Source organism: Apteryx rowi, unplaced genomic scaffold (genome assembly GCF_003343035.1).
Source record: "Apteryx rowi isolate R43461 unplaced genomic scaffold, aptRow1 scaffold_51, whole genome shotgun sequence".
Lineage (NCBI taxonomy): Eukaryota > Metazoa > Chordata > Aves > Apterygiformes > Apterygidae > Apteryx > Apteryx rowi.
The window spans coordinates 3,112,033-3,130,319 of record NW_020450772.1 but is presented as its reverse complement, the minus strand read 5'-3'; the positions used below and the strand labels follow the sequence as shown (position 1 = coordinate 3,130,319).

Here is an 18,287-nt window from a genome sequence, read left to right as displayed (position 1 = left end):
ATCAATTCACAGATAACTTCACTAAATCAGGATAGAACAAATTAGGCTGATCAATCAGAATAAAAACACCAAAGCAACTTTTTTACACTAGGTTAGCTTAGTAAACTATGAAGAAAAAAAAATCATGCCTTAAATCAGTCAGTTCTTATACATATTCTAATACTAGAAGAAAAAAATTAATGCATAATCTCGTCACATTTTCATGTGGTTTATAGAAAAAGTAAGGTTTATCATTAACAAAGTGCAACAACTGGTAACTCAAACTTGCTTGCTGATCTAATAAAGAGCTACTTTTCACTGAAAGTAACTTGGGTGAAGTACAGTGAGTAATAACCTGAACACATCAAAAGAAAAGTATGTTTCCAAATGGTAAAACAGAAGGCTATTCTCCAGGGAAGCACAAGAAGCCACTGACTTAGCCAAACCTATGCTTTCCTGCTCCCTCCACTACAACAGAACGTGCTACAGCTTAAGACACAATCCCTTGAAACGACTGTAAGACACAAAACAGGTGATAAAAAACTCCTGAGAGCAACTGTATACTGTTTAAATCTGTATTAGAAAGTTAAAGTATGTGAAAGCCTTAAAGCAAAAAAAATTACAGTGTAACAGAAACAGTGAAAATTAATAGTAATTATTTGGATTGCAATAGCACATAGGAATTCAAAATATGGATCAGGCCCTTCAATGCAAGAAACACTATTAGAGCTAAGAACCTCAGCTCTGAGGCACAGGGAAAGCACAAGGAAAGAATATAACAAGGCAAAGTTAGCGTAACGATTGGCTGTTCAATACGTCAGTAACACCATCTTATCTTTGATAAGACAAACGACATAACCTTCACACGTAGAAGGCATTGCTACCGCTCAATTTCTTTTTTAGTAGCATTTCTTTAAATTCAAAAATCCTATTGTAAATCATCTCCAAAAATGCACCTCTGCATTTGGCTAACACGTAGAACTTATATATTATGGTGTTTGTAAGTACACCTAGATCAACACACTTGTTCTGAAAAATGAGACCAAGTCCAATTTAATGTTATTCCCTTCCCTCTTTTATTAAGTTTCAACACTGGGTTCCAAACTTTTTTTCTGCCCCTCCCAGTCCTTTGGAAGACTGTGCATCTCTGCTCTGGAAACCAGTGGTCTCCATGCCCTTCCATGCTTTCCCCCTTCCTAAAATATTCACACTATTTTGGGGAAAATTCTTTCTAGATCTCAACATCCACATTTCTTCCTTATCTGGGAATCCTTTTTTCTTCCTAATATTAGAGAATTATATGGTAGGATATACTCCAGATTTAAATGTGCTATTTCTGCCATATTCAGCACTATTTTTTCATGCTTTAGGAAACAGAAGAATATATATGTTTACACCCACTATTTATCTTACACAGGTATAACCTTAACAGGGTTAATGGCTGAAGRGAGTGGAGGACTTGCTTATACTCCCAGGCCTTTCTTGGGAGCATGAAATCACCAGGTGGGGGTTACATAGAAAAACGTTCTTCAGTTATGCAAACCATGTTATCTTTAGGAAGTGGTCTTCCTGATATTTTAAATTATCAGAATTAGACATTCCCAATTCTTCCTTTAAAGAGTAAATAAACCTTAGCAAAAGATTAGTTTTGAATCAATGGTTTTAACATTTTCCACTTGATGAAGCAGATATGATTTATAATTACTAATATTGGAGTTCCGTATTTCTAGAAATGCTGCAAAAAACAGAATTAGCATCAGCAAGCTCCAACACATTTTCTGAAGATATAGTTGAAAACTGCTTAAACTAATTTCTATGTCTGCCTATGCATTAAACTCTCAAAGCAGAGGTAACTGCTTCTGCTCTACACAGATGTAACCATTTCTCCAAGGAAAAGTCTGATAATGGTTTCCTTCACAGTACAGAAAATAATTGTGCTCTGAAAAACCATGAAAAAGAAAGTAATGCTGACTCTCAGATAGAATGAAGAATGTATTAATTTGACCAAATCCTTGAAAAGCTTTGGTCTTCAATTTCCTTTTGTATTGGAAAAAGGTTAAAACCAATTTGCAAAACAAAATAAGATCAACTAAAGTCTAAAAATTGTATATGTGTGTGAGGCACTAGAGAACCTTAAATAAAATCATCACTGAATTCAATTGAAGTAGTCTACAATGTTTTTGTAAGTCACAGATTTTGGACAGATAAAGCTGCTTCGTCAAGAGTAAAATGTCTAAAGCTAGAGAAATTCAGTCCAGAAAGAATGTTGTGTATCTTTTCATTTCTGTACCTGGATGATGTGTTTCCCACCAGTTACAAGTGAGATAATAGTTATATTAAGAAGAAATTCAAAACTAGTCAGCAAAATACATTCTCATCTTCAAAGTCACTCTGTGACCTGTCTTGACTTTGAATTGCTTAATGGAACTTCATTTTACTTTTGGTAAAAACAGCACGTACCACCGTGATAAGGAATGTTTGCATCAGTAAGCAAGATACAATAATGGAGTGCAAGTTGACCAACTCAGCCCTGTGGCGATGAAATTTGATGTGCTTTGTATAAAAAAAAAAAAAAGAAAAAAAAAGGACAAAAAGCTTACTATAACAGAAGAAAAAAAATGCATAAAATTCCTGTCCTTTGAGTATTTAAAAACTTCAACCCCACTGCAACAGAATTAAATAAGACACTGCAACAGAATGTAGTTTCTATATGCTGATTTGCAGATCCCAGAAAGTTTTCTAGAAGGTATGCAGACACCAGCATAGTGAGTTTAAACCTAAGAAAAATAAGACCATTTTCACTGTCTGAGAGTAGACCCCTTAATTATCCACATATACTGGAGGTCCATAGAAAACACCAAATTACAAAACTAGAGACCAAAATACCAACCTCCACTATACAGGACCGCTTTTAAGCAATGTTATTGCTCTCTACAATAAGCAGACATTTCCCTAGACCTCTAACTTTTAAATGCACTCTTAATATACATTAGTAATCATTCCCTATTGTAGTTTTATTTGCAAATAAAACTTTCTCAAAACAGGTATGAAATTCTGACCATGTAAAGTAGGGGGGGGGGAAAGGTTTGACAACTTGCTCAATTCCTGTCATTCTATTCTGATATGAAATGTCAAATGAAAACACTGCCTGCTACATTTTAATCAAAAATATGGAAATAGCTATTTAAAATAGTCAGTGGCCAAGTCAAAATAAACTACTGTGGCCAAAAGGCTCAACAACTTCTTCCTATCTGGAGACACTTCAGTGATTTTTGTTTCACACACAGCCCTGAATCTACTACACTGACATGGCCAAAGACCTGAACATGCAAAAACAGAATTCCTTCTCTTTAATTTCAGTTCTGTACTTCCATGTTCCCAGTTTCCCCATGAAGTTTAAACCTTTGTGTTTTTAAACGCAACCCAAACACACACACAGAAACGATAATGGAATCTGAAAGGACAAAATACTTCACATTTCTAACATATCTATCCAGAAAACAACAATTTTCACTGTACAGTGTGCAAGACCTGGCAAAATTTGATTATTTTGATGTAGCTTTTTGGATTCAAAAGTTTTATTTTCTTCAAGAGAAGCAGTGACACCACTTAACTGTCAAAAGACGACCCTCACCTTAGAGGTTTCACATACAATCACACTAAGCCCAGTACCTCTGGAACAGCAGAGAAAGCATACATACAGAAAATTTGAAACAAAGACATCTAAAAGCCAAAGGGAGGATAGGTTATCAAGGAAAAACTTAATAGAGCCAGACTGAAAGTCTCATGTTACAAAGCTCAGGGGACAACCTTAAACAGTTGAGTCTCCTAAGCTGCACATGAAATACACTTACATTTAAGCCCTTTCTTCAAATTTTGCATTCCTAGCAACAAACAAATACTTGATCAAGAAACAGAATGCAAAATGAAAATCCGACAGGCAAGTTACCACAAGCATATCTCACTTTATGTTCAAAATAAGGCCCTAACTCACCCCAAAACAGACATATCACTTACAGGAGACAGGTACTTATATACATCATCAAAAAGAAAAAAAATCAAAATACTTTAATGCACAAGACTCGAGAGACAGGCCCTGCTTTACCACTCTGGCCACAGTAGAGAACTGCTTCCACAAGTAGGTAAAATGGCCTAGCACCATTCCCTTTTTGCATCCCACAGAAAGCAAAGGAGTGTTTGTACAGCAAGTTTCTTGGTCACACTTCAAAACAAACATGGAAGCAACCAACTGCAATATGAGGATGTTTGCCAGGCTGTGCTTAAAACTCCATTAGAAGATGCACAGAATTTGGTCTGCTGCCATGATTTCAGTGTTATTGATCTGATAGTTTTGCTTTAAGTTAAAGCAAAATTTTTTGCAATATCTTGTCACTAACTTAAAATAATAAAAACAATATCTTTTTCTCTTTAAATTACCTACATGTTCCTTCAACTTGACACTTGCTTGACATTCATCAAGAGCTTCATTTAGATTATAACCCAGACTGTCTTTTAGTACAAGTGTGACTTGCTAAAATAATTGCAATTCATCCTAACTGGCTGAAACACTGTCTCCTGGCTGAGCTTCACAAGGGGTCTGGTGGCCCATTTCTCAAGTGTATCAAGATCCCTCCTGACTACAGTGCTTACTGTATGTAAATCCCAACATCCCTGGCTGTCATCATCTCTTCTTCTCCTCTCACACATGATTGAACTGGAAGTTTACTGGATTCTAGAGACAAATTATGATTTAGGTGCCATATGGAAGAAACACTGCCATTCTGCTTGGTTGTCTCTACTCGGCTCCTGACAGGGGACGACTCCACAGTTGCCCTCACTATCAAACACACAAACAGCAGAGGAAGGAAAACAAAACAAAGGCATGAAACAAAAAGAAATCTTCAGGGAACTTTATGAGCAGTGTAGGGAAAAATGACTAGAAGGACTTCTGCAGTCTGCAGAACAAAACTCCCAGTAGGGAAACGGGACAATCACCATCTGAAATTCAGAAACAACCTACTGAGAACTGCCGTGATAAAGAGAACAAGAAGTTCATGGCTATCACAGAATTTAAAGACAACTTGAGTCTGTTCACACAATGAAACAGAAATACATATTTTAATACATCAAAATTGAGCAACTTTGAGCAACTCACAGTTGGAACTTTAACACTGACAAGAAGATACCAAAACCTTTTTAGTAAGTTTAGCTGTTATTAACAGATAAAATTTGTAACAGCTTTAACTTCACCTTTCATAACTTTTATCTATGGAATGCTTAACAAAAACATATTCATAACTCTTGCAAGTTTTATGTAAAAGCAAATTGTTGAAAGCATCATAAAAGAATTAAGAAAGTCTTTAGTACGTGACTGAAAGAATGCTCTTTTTTCTGTAGTGTTACATGGGCTGTTCTTTTGACAAAGCTGCACTGTTAGCCATACCAGTTTCTCAGCCAAATAAAAGCAGAAGAGTAGTGTCTTCAGTTTCCATTACTAAGAAACCGAAGACAAGAAGGGGGAGTAAGAGGAAGGGAAACAGCACTATCATGTGTAATCATGTGAAAAAGGTGCCTTTATATGGGAAGTAAGAAGTACATGAAAGACCAAGAAAAAAAAAATCACAATTAAAAGCTAAAGATCGGTTGTTTTTCAGTAGTTATTAACAGCATTCAAAAGTATTTTCTACTTCTCTCTCCAAAAATATTTTATTCTTTAGCAGACACTTTTCAAAAGGATGGAACTTGTTTTTATATAATTGGCTACTTTCATGTTCAAAGCAATTTCCACCCATTTCTATATGCTGGCTAAGTCACACAACAGCAGAGGCTTTGAGAGTTCAGGGGCTCTGTACCATAGTGTTCTTCACAGGTCAAGGTTACTCACATACTTCATGTAGCCAATGCAAGAAAAGAAGATTCTAAACGCTGTTACAAGCACACTGCAAAATAAACACTGTATAGCATATTGCGCCTGCAGTATTTTCCTTGCAATATCCAAAAAAAGATTTTTTTCAAATGTTCTTGATCCTCCTTCAATAAAAATACATAGTAGAAGACATACAAAGATTTATCCAAGATGAAAGTGTTTATTGCTCCCCTCCCCCCCAAACCAAAACCCAAAGGTTGCAAACAGTTAAGTTAGCAGGTATGCTTATAGAAAAATTGCAAATTAATACCTACAGCTGCTATACCCAGACACAGCTAATGAAGAGACGCCCTTACACAAGGGTAACAGGATTGGAAAGGAAGGTTCAAACTTTACTAAATCATACAATGCTGCTAAAAGACCCTTATGGATCCTGCCAGAGAAACCCAAACCATACTTCTTACATTAACGATGTTCCCCATTATTGATGGAGTTGCACAAAATACTTATTCAAGCAAGGCCTTTGCGACAGGCCCTAGTAAGGCTAGGGACGCACTTCCATTTTCTAGTCCTGGACACCACCACTTGCTCCCAGTGCCAAAGTCTTCAATCGTAGCACACTGGTAGTCATACCAATACACTGCCTTTTTTGACTATGTAGCAAGTGTTGGCGGTGGCTAACCTCGATAGGAAGAACCTCGTGTAGCGAAAGAATGTAGATCGCGGTGGGGGTTAAAAAAAAAAAAAAAAAAAAAAAAACACACCCAAAGGAACCTGCATTCATCATTAACATCTCAAGAGCAGGGAAAACATGAAACCTCCAACCAATGCATTTTCAAACTGCAAGGCAGTTTGCACCGCCCACTCTGCTCCCACAAATCTTTTTAAAACGTCAGATTTTAGGGTGGTAAAAGTCAGGGCAAGCATATGACTTTGGGTCTCTTTCACTGTGAATTTAAAGACAAGCACAAGGAACTATGACAATTTATGAATTATTTCAGCTAGACTTACTGGTGAATCAGAGAAGTTTCAAAAAAAACCCCACAAACACCCAATAACTGAGTTACAGAAACAGTGAAAGAAAACACCACTTTAAATTATTTTGATCAAGTAAAATTCCGACAGAGACATCATCTGGATAAAGGCAGAATTCAAAACTGCCGTTTCCCAACATCTGCTCCATTTAAGATTCCGAAGTCTAGCATACGCGAGCTTTGCCACAGTCTGATGTGGAAGATGAATGCATAACCCCTCTATTCGAGGCTAGGCTTGGTAGGCTAGAAAATGTTTCATGCAAGGAGAAACAAACTTCTGATAATAAAAAATAAATTGTGCTAACAATTGTTGCTTTAACCTCAGTGTTTAACAGAACTTTTGTTAAGCTACAGCTCTTGCAGAACTTTTCTTTAAAACAAGGTTATTGTAGAACATAGCCAATGTAGATATTCTTCTATATAAAGGGATTTAAAATATTATAACACTTTCTAAATTGATGAATGCTGTATGTACCATTTGCTCACATAACTGAAAACCCACATAGCTAATTCCAGATTTTAAAAACATCTTTTTTTTAATAAATATTATTTCTGAGATGATACGATGCTGTCATGTAGCATAAATGATCTATGTCTCTTAGGTCACTTATTTTTCATAGTCATTGTTTCTGAAAGAAAAGAAATTAGAGGGCAGAAACCTAAATAAAAAAATCAAGAAAACGAACTTAAGACTCCCATTGGAGTCTTGGAAAAAAAACCTGTACAACTATTAAACTGTAGACTTTCCTCAATAAGACACTTTATTTTGCTTTCTCAGCACACAGAGATCCAGGCCCAGTTCCTGGGGTTATATCATAACCATTATAACCAGAAGAAAAATTTTTTTACCAAACACTAAATTCAAAAATCAAACTGCATTAACTAATATGAATTAGAAATACATTTGCTTTTAATTGGAATCGCACAGCCATCTCTTCCACAACTCATTAATGTTTTCTAGCCTTTCCATGTGAATAAGCAGATTTAATATTCTGCTGTTTAATATTAAGAAGCCATATAAATGCTGCTCAGAGACTGTTTAAATTTCTTTACTAAATAGCCTTTACATTTCGCATTTAGTACTGTTCAATAAAAATACATGTTTATCTTCTCTACCAATACATTTTTAGTAAAGAAAATCCAAGTTCACATAGGCCGAATCTGCACAGAGCCTTTTAAAGATCAAGTGTTCAGTATAAGATTTATCCCAATTACACAAAGAGTCAAGCTGCCCAAGACTGACAGTTCAGGAGACGGGCATGTCACAGGAAAGCTGCAGTTCTGAAAGCTACAGTTCTCCAGATGTCTAACATCCCTTGACATTTCTTTCCTACTTCACACTGCCTGCCTTGAGAGTATCAGCAAGCCTTCCTGGCAAAAGCAGAAGTGCAGTCAACAGGTCTAGGCCAGTACCTTCACCTTACACTCTATAGAAAGCTTGGAAGCTGTGGACTAGTCTATGCTCAAGGATCTACAAAAAATATTCTTAGAAAAAGAACAAGCTTTTCTACTAGGCTTAAATTTGCTGAGAAGACAAAAATGTTTATGTCCAGAGGTAGAAAAAGATTGCAAAAAATAAGGTTTGACAATTGACTCAAGTATCAATTTAACTCCAGGAACACAGAGTGCAAGCATTCCAGGATGAGCATACAATATTAACACTCATCCACTCACTCAGCCTGCACAGTCCTCCGACTTGCACACTTGGGCAAGCCATGATTTTTTTTGTGGTGTTATAGTGTCTCTCAGCACAAAAACTTAACAGTTTGCTTGCAGACATGCACCAATAGGAAGAAAAGCATTTTCAAAATCAGCTGATAATTTTTAACTGGGTGCACAGGGATGGAGGGAGGGGGGAAGAATGCTAGGAAGTGATGCTGCTCATTGTGATCAATTTAAACGCAGTGATAGCTACTGAATGAACTTCAGCACTGTGGGAGAAGTCTAGGGGATTGCTGAGATCAAGTTCCATCACAACCGGAACCCAGCCTAAAAGTATGTTGACACCAAAAGCAGCAATCCTGCCATGTTCCAGATTGTTTGTTCCTGTCCTGTATTACCCCTTCTTCAAGCCAACAGGAACATTCACGTGACCATGCTGGTATCCACCTAACAAACTGAGCTGTGTTAACAGAACCTTTTTGCTAGGTTAGTCAAAGCCCAGAGCAGCTTCTCAAGCCAACTTAGTATGGGGTTCTTGAATGCCCTCCACCAGCACAGAAAGGAAACAAGTCGCTAGAAGCAGGGGAAGTTACCACTTTGGGCAGCAATGCCAGTTTAGGTGACAGCAGAACTACACACAGAACTACGCACAGGGTGACAGTGTAGAGCTGCACCATTATACAGGCCTCAGCCTGCAAGTCAAGCACGTGCATCAGCCGGAGCAGTGACATTACTTACCCAACTCAAAGTGCAGCTCCTGCCAGACTCATTTGTGGATGAATACTCATACACCCATGGTAAAATAAAAGCACTTTGTGTTGCCAAAGCTTCACAATGAATACCAGAAGTAAAACAAACCCTTAAAATATTACAAACTCCTTGTTATCCAGTCACTGGCTTCTCTTTAAAAAGGGACATACAAATATTTTCTTTTGTAACATGTTTTTCCTGGATTTGGGGAAATGATTTACAAGAAATCCCAAACAGATGGTCAATCCCAAGAGACACAGATTACTTCAATTCTTTCTAATAGGGTTGTTTTATACATTTCAAGATAAGCACACAGATATTTGATTAGTTTCAACTCATCTATGCCCTGAGTTGCAAAGCTGCTTTCAGCTTATCCTGCCACACTGTTCAACACTTGGGTAAAGTTACAGGTGAGTGATAAGAGCAATCTAAATCCTGAGTTTATCCTACATGGTTCAGGTTGGCATTTACTCTTCCTGTTCAACAAGACATCTTAATGAACAGAGTTTATTTTAGTAAAGAACAGATATTTAACTTCCTACATAAACTGGGATCTGTTTGTAGACCACAGCTATTCTTGCTACACAGAATCAATCTGCATCCACATTCCTTCCATTTTATAAATTGCTACAGAGTAGTATTATCAGAGGAAAAAACAGTAACAATACCAGTTAGCTTAGTTTCAAAGCATAAAATTTAGTCTATAATATTACCTGGCATTCAGAAGTGCCTTACAAGCTATAATTGTAATCACTAAGAAAGAAGGAACTGTACCAAAAAAAGTACAGTAGCTCAAAGGAATATATCAAGTCAGTAGTATCAAACTTCATAAGGACTGATGGATTTAAACTCACATGTCCCTGCTTTGTGCTTGAGCTACTAAGAAGTACTACAGTTTCAGCCTTTGTTTCTGGATTTTTTCTTTAGACCAAGTTCCCTTCAGACTTCCAAATCAGCAAGCTAAAGTTGACCAGAGAAAGAAACTTGAAATAAAGACTTTTAAACTAAGCAAGCCACTTTTCTTATCTCAAGCTCCACAAAAAGGCATACTTCTACTATTCTATGACACATTCAGGCCTTAACTTTTCCCATCATAAACTTTAACTTACTTTACCACAAGCCTTAAATATGTGCTGCTGAAGAAGTTTTAATCAATATTTCACATCAGAGGGCATACAGAGCCTTTATATTAAATAATATCCGGTGTTATCAAAAGTAATATTGCACAATAGAAAAACTATTTACCAGCAAAGAAAGTAAGCTATATACTTCATATCACATTTCAAGTTTCACAACTGAACGATTGGTACACCCAAACAGAATGCGGAGAGCAGGTTGAACCAGAAATGACATTCCATTAAATGCTGAGTAGTTTTTAAATACCAGTGAGCAAGAATGGATTGCTGTGAAGTTTTAGAGCATTTTAAAAAGATCATGGATTCTCTAAATTGAAGTGAAATTAATAATAAAAAAGCCTGAACTGTTTAGTTATCAAAAAGTCTATTTTGCTGATCTTACTTTCAAAGATTGTCTACGATGAGAGGAAAAAAATTTAAGATTTTTGATCTATTCTTCATCCCCTCCCCATCACCAAGCTCTAACAATGTTCAATTTCACTCCTATTTGCTTGTCAATGACTTTTTTTAAAATAAACTATACTAATGAAAACCACACACTTGTATTTTTAACCTGTATTAAAACTTTTTGCAATAACAGAATGATATAAGAAATGAAAACACCGCAAAGGATTTTAACACTATCAACAACTAATTTTGTAAAATTCACAAACATGTTACAGCTAACATTTTCAGCTTCTTTATATTAAAAAAAAAAAGTGAGTAGCTTCTTTCCTCACAATGAATAATTTGCCCAAATACACTAGCAATTAACATCTGGGCAAGGTTAATACTATTTTCATTTCCAGTGTCAGTAAAAACTATGGAAATTCCCTAGATATCAGCCCTGGGGCTAGCAGATGCAAGAAGTGAGATGTTTATCATGGAGTCATCTCAGTAAAAAGTTAACTGTATTCCTTCTATATCTGTACTCACATCAAAAATCTTCTCTATGGTGGCTGGGTTTTTTTTTTCCAGAAGAGTTAAAAGACTAAGGTATCTGTTAGAGATGGGAAGAAAATAGGGAGCTTTCTCATTCCCTTCCCAGATCAAGGCCTCTTTTGCTACAGCAAAAAGGCATTTCTAATACATTACCTCTATCTCAAGATCAATTTCAGATCATCATCTTAGTACTTCCTGTGCCAACCTCTGTTGCTAACAGGAGCACAAAACTGATGAGAATTTTTCAATTTCCATGTTCCAAACAGCCTAATCTTTACATCTGTATTTTGGTTGCCATTCTGCTACAACTTGAAAGAGCAAAGATTCAATGGAGGACGAACACTTCAGATAGTAGAGAAAGATTATTTAGTGCCTGACATTTAGATTAAAAGGTTTGAGTAGCTATAGGAATTTACCTTGTTACTTAAATACATGCTAGTTATAGTACCTAAAATTCTCTGCAGCTTGAAGAGATTTGTTTTTCCCATATATTAATATCTACTTCTCAAAATTGATGCTTTTAATATAATTTTGTAGTTCATCAACTTCTGAAACAGTAAAATGCAGCAGGATCATGTAAAATTATACCTTCTAAACTGCAGAGCAGTTGGGCAAAGAACTCCAAAAATAGTAACAGCTAATCAATATAAAGACTTGCCAAATGTTTCTTATCATACTGAAGGTGTTAAAATTAAATGTGTTTCAGTTAAGTTTCAGAGACCCTCCCATTAGAAATGCTATAGTAAAACTGAACAGATGTTAAGAATTAGACTTTGAAGGATATTTTATGACTATCTATTCTTTTACTATAGAATAATACCAGAATATTCTGATCAACTGTTGAGAGATAAAGTCTATTTAACTGATACAGAATTCAGGAGGCAGAAACCACCAAATATTTGGGTATTGATACCGTGATATTATTTCTAAACTGCAGGGTCTGTCAGAGATGTATGTAGTACTTCCTTCCTTAAATAAACAATAGAGTAGTTCCTGAGTTAGGAAAAGTATATAAAAGGGCAACATCTTTTGCAAGGAGAAGAGTAGSGGACTAATGTCTACACAGAAAAACAGATTTCCAAATACTCCTCAGAAATCGTGTTTGAGGATTTGATGAGGTACAAAACAGAATACAGAACTACTTACCCATGACTACTTTTTTAAAGGCAAGATGTGCTCAAACTAGCACAGATTTTGCAAAATACTGCATTTCAAAGCACATAACTACCTAATCATAGCAAAGAAGCTATTAGTTAGTCAGCAAGAGAGAAATAACACCCATTTTTTAGAATCTTATACATTCACCCCTCCAGAACAAGCAAGTGCCTGCTGCACGTGGCTGCATTCACCCCAAAAGGGTGAGGGCTTCCCGAGTCTTCAAGCAGGCACAGCCTGATCTCCGCTCAAACCCCAGCCAGAGAGAGGAACAATAAGATTAAAAAAAAAAAAAATAGTAGGAGAAGGCAGGATTAAGAGACTCGGGCGAGGCACGGCCAGACGCATATGCCGCAGGTAGGAGAGAGGACCCCCTGCCCGCTCCCGGCACCCAGCTCTCGCCGCCGCCTCAGCCCTCCAGCACACCCCACGCCGTGGCCCGGCGCCGCGGAGCTGGGCCCGGCGCGCGGCTCTGCCCACGGACAGGGCCCGGGCCCCCGCGCTCCCCAGGCCGCCACAGCCCGGGCGGCCCCGCTGTGCCGCACCCGCCGCCCCGGGGCTCGGCCCCTTCCCGGCCCCGGCCGCACCGCTCCTCGGCCGCGGCCTAAAAATGGCGGAGGGAGCCGCGTTTCCCAGCCGCCTCACCCCTGCGCCGGCCCCGCCAGCGGCCCGGCACCCAGCCGCACTCACCGTCCAGCTGGTCTCCCGCACGCCGACTCCGCGCCCCGGCGCCTCGCCGCTCGCCTCGTCCCCCCCGGCCCCGGAAGCCGCCGCCGCCGCCGCCTCACGAGCCCCCACCGCGGCCCGCCGCCATCTTCCTCCCCCCACCAGCGACCGGGGCGGCGCACGCGCCCTACGTCACCACGCTCCCTGGCGCGAGAGGCGGGCCCCGCGCCTGCAGGGGCAGCGCGGCGGGGAGGGCGCAGGCGCAGCAGGGAGGGGGCGCGCTTCCTCCGCGCCCCTTCCGCCGCGAGGCAGCCTGCGCGTGCGCAGCCGGAAGCCGGGCGCCCCCCACCCCTCCCCGCGCAGGTGGAGGCGCGAAGCGGCACGCGCATGCGCACTGAGGAGCCGGGCGGCGGCGGCGGGGCGGCGGGATCCTGCGCTTGCCGGCGGCGCCCCGCTCGGGGAGGTGTTGGCACCGCGCCGGCAGCAGCAAGCACCCTGGCTGCTTCTGCTGCTTGCAGGTTCTTTAAAACGCTGTCCTACAGAGACTAGGTCAAACTGTTGCTTCCAAAATGCGTTGCTGTGCACTTTCCACCTCACCTAACCATGTAACACGAAGCAGTTATTAAGTATTAATAGTGAAGCAAATAACACAAAATGCTCATAAAATACCCAGCTGCTCGGCTCTACCACGTAATTGCACGTGACACAGTTCTCCTCCACTCTACCACCCCGACTGATTCAAAAGACAACCATCAAGAACTAACCCCAGTGCTTATAGTTATTTATCTATTTGCGGAGGATGACGCAAATCTCCTGAGATCGGCTTCAGATCACTGAGCCTGTTATATTTATCCTCTCGAGTCTTAGAGCAGCTTATAAATGTATCAACAATTAGCAATGTCTCCCAATTACAATTATTACTTCCTTTTACCCAGAAGTAAGGAAGGAGGTAGAGATTGTTTTGAATAAAAAATGAGTTCTCATTAAGAAAAGAGATCTTGTATTTTTTAAATAATAAAATTTCTTAAAGCTGCTTGAACAAATATTTCACAGGACAGATTAAAATGAGCTACATTGAGAGCACTTACTGGAAACCATACCCAACATCAAAAGGGGCCACTGAGTTATAAAGTAAGGATTCACTATGTTGCTTTGCTTTGTTTTTGTTTTCTTTTGCTATAATTATTCTTATCCAATTACCGATACTGTGATTAATTAGAGAGACATGTCTGGCTTATTGGCTTCCAGGAGACATAATGGCACTGAAGGGCAGATATAAATGCTCTTCTTATGAGGCAACATGCCTCAGCTGGGGTAGCTCAGCCAGTTGTGATTGAACAACTTAGTCTTTCTGCATATCGTATCAACATTAAGTTTCAAATCAGAGTTGAAATAATAAGTATTATATTCCTTTCCCTTTGTCGTGTAAGTGAATCTCTGTGCTTATCATTTATCAAGTAATGCACTGACTTGACACATCTGTCTTCCTCTTTGTCCCAGCTGTTCTTTCCCATAAAGATTTTTTGCCTTCTTCCAGGTTACTCTTTTTATCAAGAAGGTTTCATAAATCAAATCAGAATACTCAAGTTATATTTACAAAACATGGACCTTAATTAGAAACATCTTTTAATTTACACTGAACAATGCTACAAAATTATTGAAGTGGTAAAAATCCACTGTCTCAATCAAACAATTAAAAAAAAGAAGACATAAATCTTAATCCTGATTCTCCCATCACTAAGCCTTCCAACAGTCAGTCAGAAGAAGTTTCTCCCTCTCTTAGTAGTTCACAAAAAAAAAAAAAAAGTCACATCTACACTTCTGCTAAAAACCAGAAACATGTTGAAGATTCCCAAATCAGGGAGAGGGAGTTGGAAGAAACCAGTACAGGAGCCGCTGAGAAAGGACATTTCAGGCTCTCTGGTTCTCACCATACAGGAGTCTTTACCAATATTATACATGTAACAAACCAAAAAGACTAAAGTGATTTCCAGTTTGAATGCATCTGCGTACGACACCAAGCTGGAGTACTCTTCATCTGCAACTCCCCTTACTCAGCCCGGGAGTTACTGGATTGGTCCAGAGTGCCAAGAAACAACCAAAGTTCTCCGATTTTTCTGTTCATATGAAGGGGCTGAGCATTAGCCCTAATACTGGAAGCTGCGTTTCGTCTGAATATCGTCAAGAATCTGCTGTAATTCCTCATCTTCAAATCGGCCTTCGAGGCTGCAAGATAAGATCAACGAGGGTACATCAAAGGTTTTAGAAATATTCCCTCCCATCCCCCAAATTCATTTCAATATCTGTAATTTCCTCCTGTCAGTCTCAACACCATCATTACCCACCTTTATGGTACCACGAGGCACCCTCTATAACATTACTGTACAGATATCACTCTAAGTCCTATGCTGTGCCTCCTCTCTAAATTAGAAAACACTATCCTTTCCTTAACTTTTTACTGAACAATTTCAAATCATTATATCAGAAAGGCAAGGCAGGTGCAGGTTTAAATAAATCTCTGAATGAAGTCCATGTAGCCTTACACTCATAAACCAGTCCAACTGACTATGAAATCCTACCATACAAGGCAGAAACAGTAATTCAGATTAGTGTTTCACTTCTTCGTGTATCTCAGGCCATAAGCTAGCAAATCAAGATATGATAATAGAAGAAGTTGCTGTCCCACTTGAACAATTCATAGGAGCACTGTCTCATTCACTTCAAGGAAACAAAAAATAGCTAGGTACAATCCCCCATTAAAACTGTTTAGACTTAATCCAGTCAGCTTTATCTTCCATATATTAGGGGCACTTAAAAGATTACCCCACCAACAGATCAATGGGGAGATGAAGAAAAATGGAGACAAAAAGTTTTTCCATTAACACAGGTGGACTGAAGAGAAGGTATCTGTCCATAGCTAGCCTTAGACCACAACAAACTATAAAGCAGTCTCTTCAACCTATATAAACACTCACCTAGGAATCAAAGCTTTGGCTTCTTCGGCTGTCTCAGGACACAGGTTAGCCAAACATGCCAATTCAAATTTATGGAGCTTTTTCTGGAGCAGCAAACTGTAGGTAAAGACAACAAGGTGGTGAAATTACAAGTAAGATAAAAAAGAAAGATAAAAGGGCCTAACTGAATACAGAAAAAAATATCACAGCCATTAACCCCAATTCCACAGAATTTTTCTGCATGTAGTCTAGAAAATATTTTCATTTATTCCAATCTGCTGTCACTTAAATACTGATATCAAAGCCATTAAGAAGGCCTGACCTTAGACCAAGTGAAACCCTCCAAAAAGAATTACAATCAAGTTTCTTGCCTCTCCAGAAAGACATGATTCAGAATTCTAGAAGTCAAAATCAGAAAAACACCCACTAAACTGTACTTTCATAAAACAGCACCAACATTACATATCAAAGCCCCCAGTATAATCTTATATCCTAACTCCTCCACTCACCTACGAACACTGGCAATGGTTTCACGGTTTTTGAAGCGGCTGAAGCGGGCTGTGTAATTCAAAGTTTTCATGAACACTTCTGAGAGCTCCTGCTCATCTTCTGCACTTTCATTCTGTTGCTTGCGATGCTCAAGAAGCATATGTACTTCTGAATTCAGAAGAGTTTCCGCAGTTTCAAATTCTTCACATGAATGAGTGAACACCAGCATAAAATAAGGTAAAGCATGGATGAAAAAGTCCATTTATAGAAGTTTTGTATACAAATCTAGCTTTGGACAGTAAGAAGATTAACAATGTGTTTCACTGTAATTATGCAAGGCCTTTACATCAGTGACTGGACTGCATTTCATAATGAAAATATAGATAAAAATTATAGCATTTTGAGTGATGTTCCAATGTGTTTGTCTTTCTGGCCACGTGTTTTGCATTCGCAGCCACAATCACCAGATTTGTCACATTTTTGCAAAATGTTCTCTTCACTCATTTTTGGCAGAAGTTAAACAATGCATTACTTGCTTCAGAAAAAAATATTTAGAACKATAACATGCAGAAAAATCAGAAATGGCATCTATGGTCTTGAAAGGCTTCCACACAGTTCTTAATTAAACATGGATGCTGCTGAACATTTAAAAAAAAGGTTTCATTTACTTGAAATACTAATTGACCCACTGAAATTCTGTATTAACAGAAAAAAGTTTGAACCAATCTTAACAGATTTTTTTTTCCTTTTTAGTAGCTCAACTCTTCTTGGTTTTGCTCATCATCATCATAATTATCACTGTATTTATTCCAATAATAAGGTCTTTCAATACATTGCTTTCCATGAGCAGTATGAGCTGTTCAAAGCAGCAGGATCAGGGATGGCATTCCAGAGTGCCTTTTCAACGCTTTTTTTTTTTTTTTGGGGGGGGGTAAAAATGTCTAGCTTGGTCACGGCTAGAAAGGGATTGGCAATTTTTATTTTATTTTGCATGGAGTGGGAATGTCACAGGCTGGTCCTGGGTAGGATATAGCTTTTAGTGTGAAAACATGCAAAAGCAAAGTCCTTCAGGACTACCCTTTTCCTCATAACTCAGATAAGCAGCGTAATCTCAATTTTTCCTTTTCCAGGACACCTCTGAGGAGCAAACACAGCTCCAGAATGGTTTTCTGAAAAAATTGCTGTAAAAAAGATCACTAGTTACCATTCAAGTTCTAGACAGGTGATTTCCAAAATAAAACAGTATCTTTATGCCAAGACATATTAATGATAAACTGATGATCAGATCAAAAACCAAGAATCTTTTAACTGCAACCCAAAACGAAGCATTTTTTTTCTTGCATATACATTTAATGAAGCATGTAAATAAGAAAATCCCAGCAATCGTAGGTTCTGTAAATATATATACTTTTACCTCAGGTTCTGTAAATACATATTTATTATCTCCGCTTTTTAACGTTTGGGAATACGTAACAAGAAGCGGGGAAATCTGGGGGCCGAGCAGAGCTGGGGCTAATCAGCGAGCACCAGTCCCTGTCGGAGGGCTCCCTGCCGGGAAACGGGGATTCAGGCCCTCAGACGGGCCCCCCGGGCGCCGCGCGGCTCCAACGGCCGCGCGGCTCCAACGGCCGCGCGGCTCCAACGGCCGCGCGGCTCCAACGGCCGCGCGGCTCCA

General features: G+C 39.0%; 2 protein-coding genes across 7 annotated transcripts in view; both read right to left on the bottom strand.

Annotated features, from left to right (window-relative positions):
* The window catches only part of WDR33 (WD repeat domain 33), a 71,323-nt gene extending 58,049 nt beyond the window's left edge, over positions 1-13,274 (bottom strand). For all 6 annotated transcript variants that reach the window (XM_026080165.1, XM_026080166.1, XM_026080167.1 and 3 more), the window contains exon 1: positions 13,194-13,274. The gene's annotated coding sequence lies outside the window, so the exon portion shown is untranslated. The remainder of the gene's footprint in view (positions 1-13,193) is intronic.
* A 1,463-nt stretch (positions 13,275-14,737) lies between these two features.
* Positions 14,738-18,154, bottom strand: POLR2D (RNA polymerase II subunit D). Its single transcript, XM_026080171.1, has 3 exons — positions 16,633-18,154; positions 16,145-16,240; positions 14,738-15,395 (listed from the first exon to the last, which is right to left on the bottom strand). Exons 1-3 carry the CDS (start codon positions 16,872-16,874, stop codon positions 15,317-15,319), a joined length of 417 nt encoding a protein of 138 aa, XP_025935956.1. The 5' UTR covers positions 16,875-18,154; the 3' UTR covers positions 14,738-15,316.
* Between the last annotated feature and the right edge of the window lie 133 nt (positions 18,155-18,287).

Coding starts and splice junctions, on each gene's coding strand:
- POLR2D (XM_026080171.1), bottom strand. CDS start 16,874: ATGGACTTTTTCATCCATGCTTTACCTTATTTTATGCTGGTGTTCACT. Junction 16,241..16,632: donor ACCATTGCCAGTGTTCGTAG/GTGAGTGGAGGA, acceptor CTTTACCTACAG/TTTGCTGCTCCAGAAAAAGC. Junction 15,396..16,144: donor GCCAAAGCTTTGATTCCTAG/GTGAGTGTTTAT, acceptor CTTATCTTGCAG/CCTCGAAGGCCGATTTGAAG.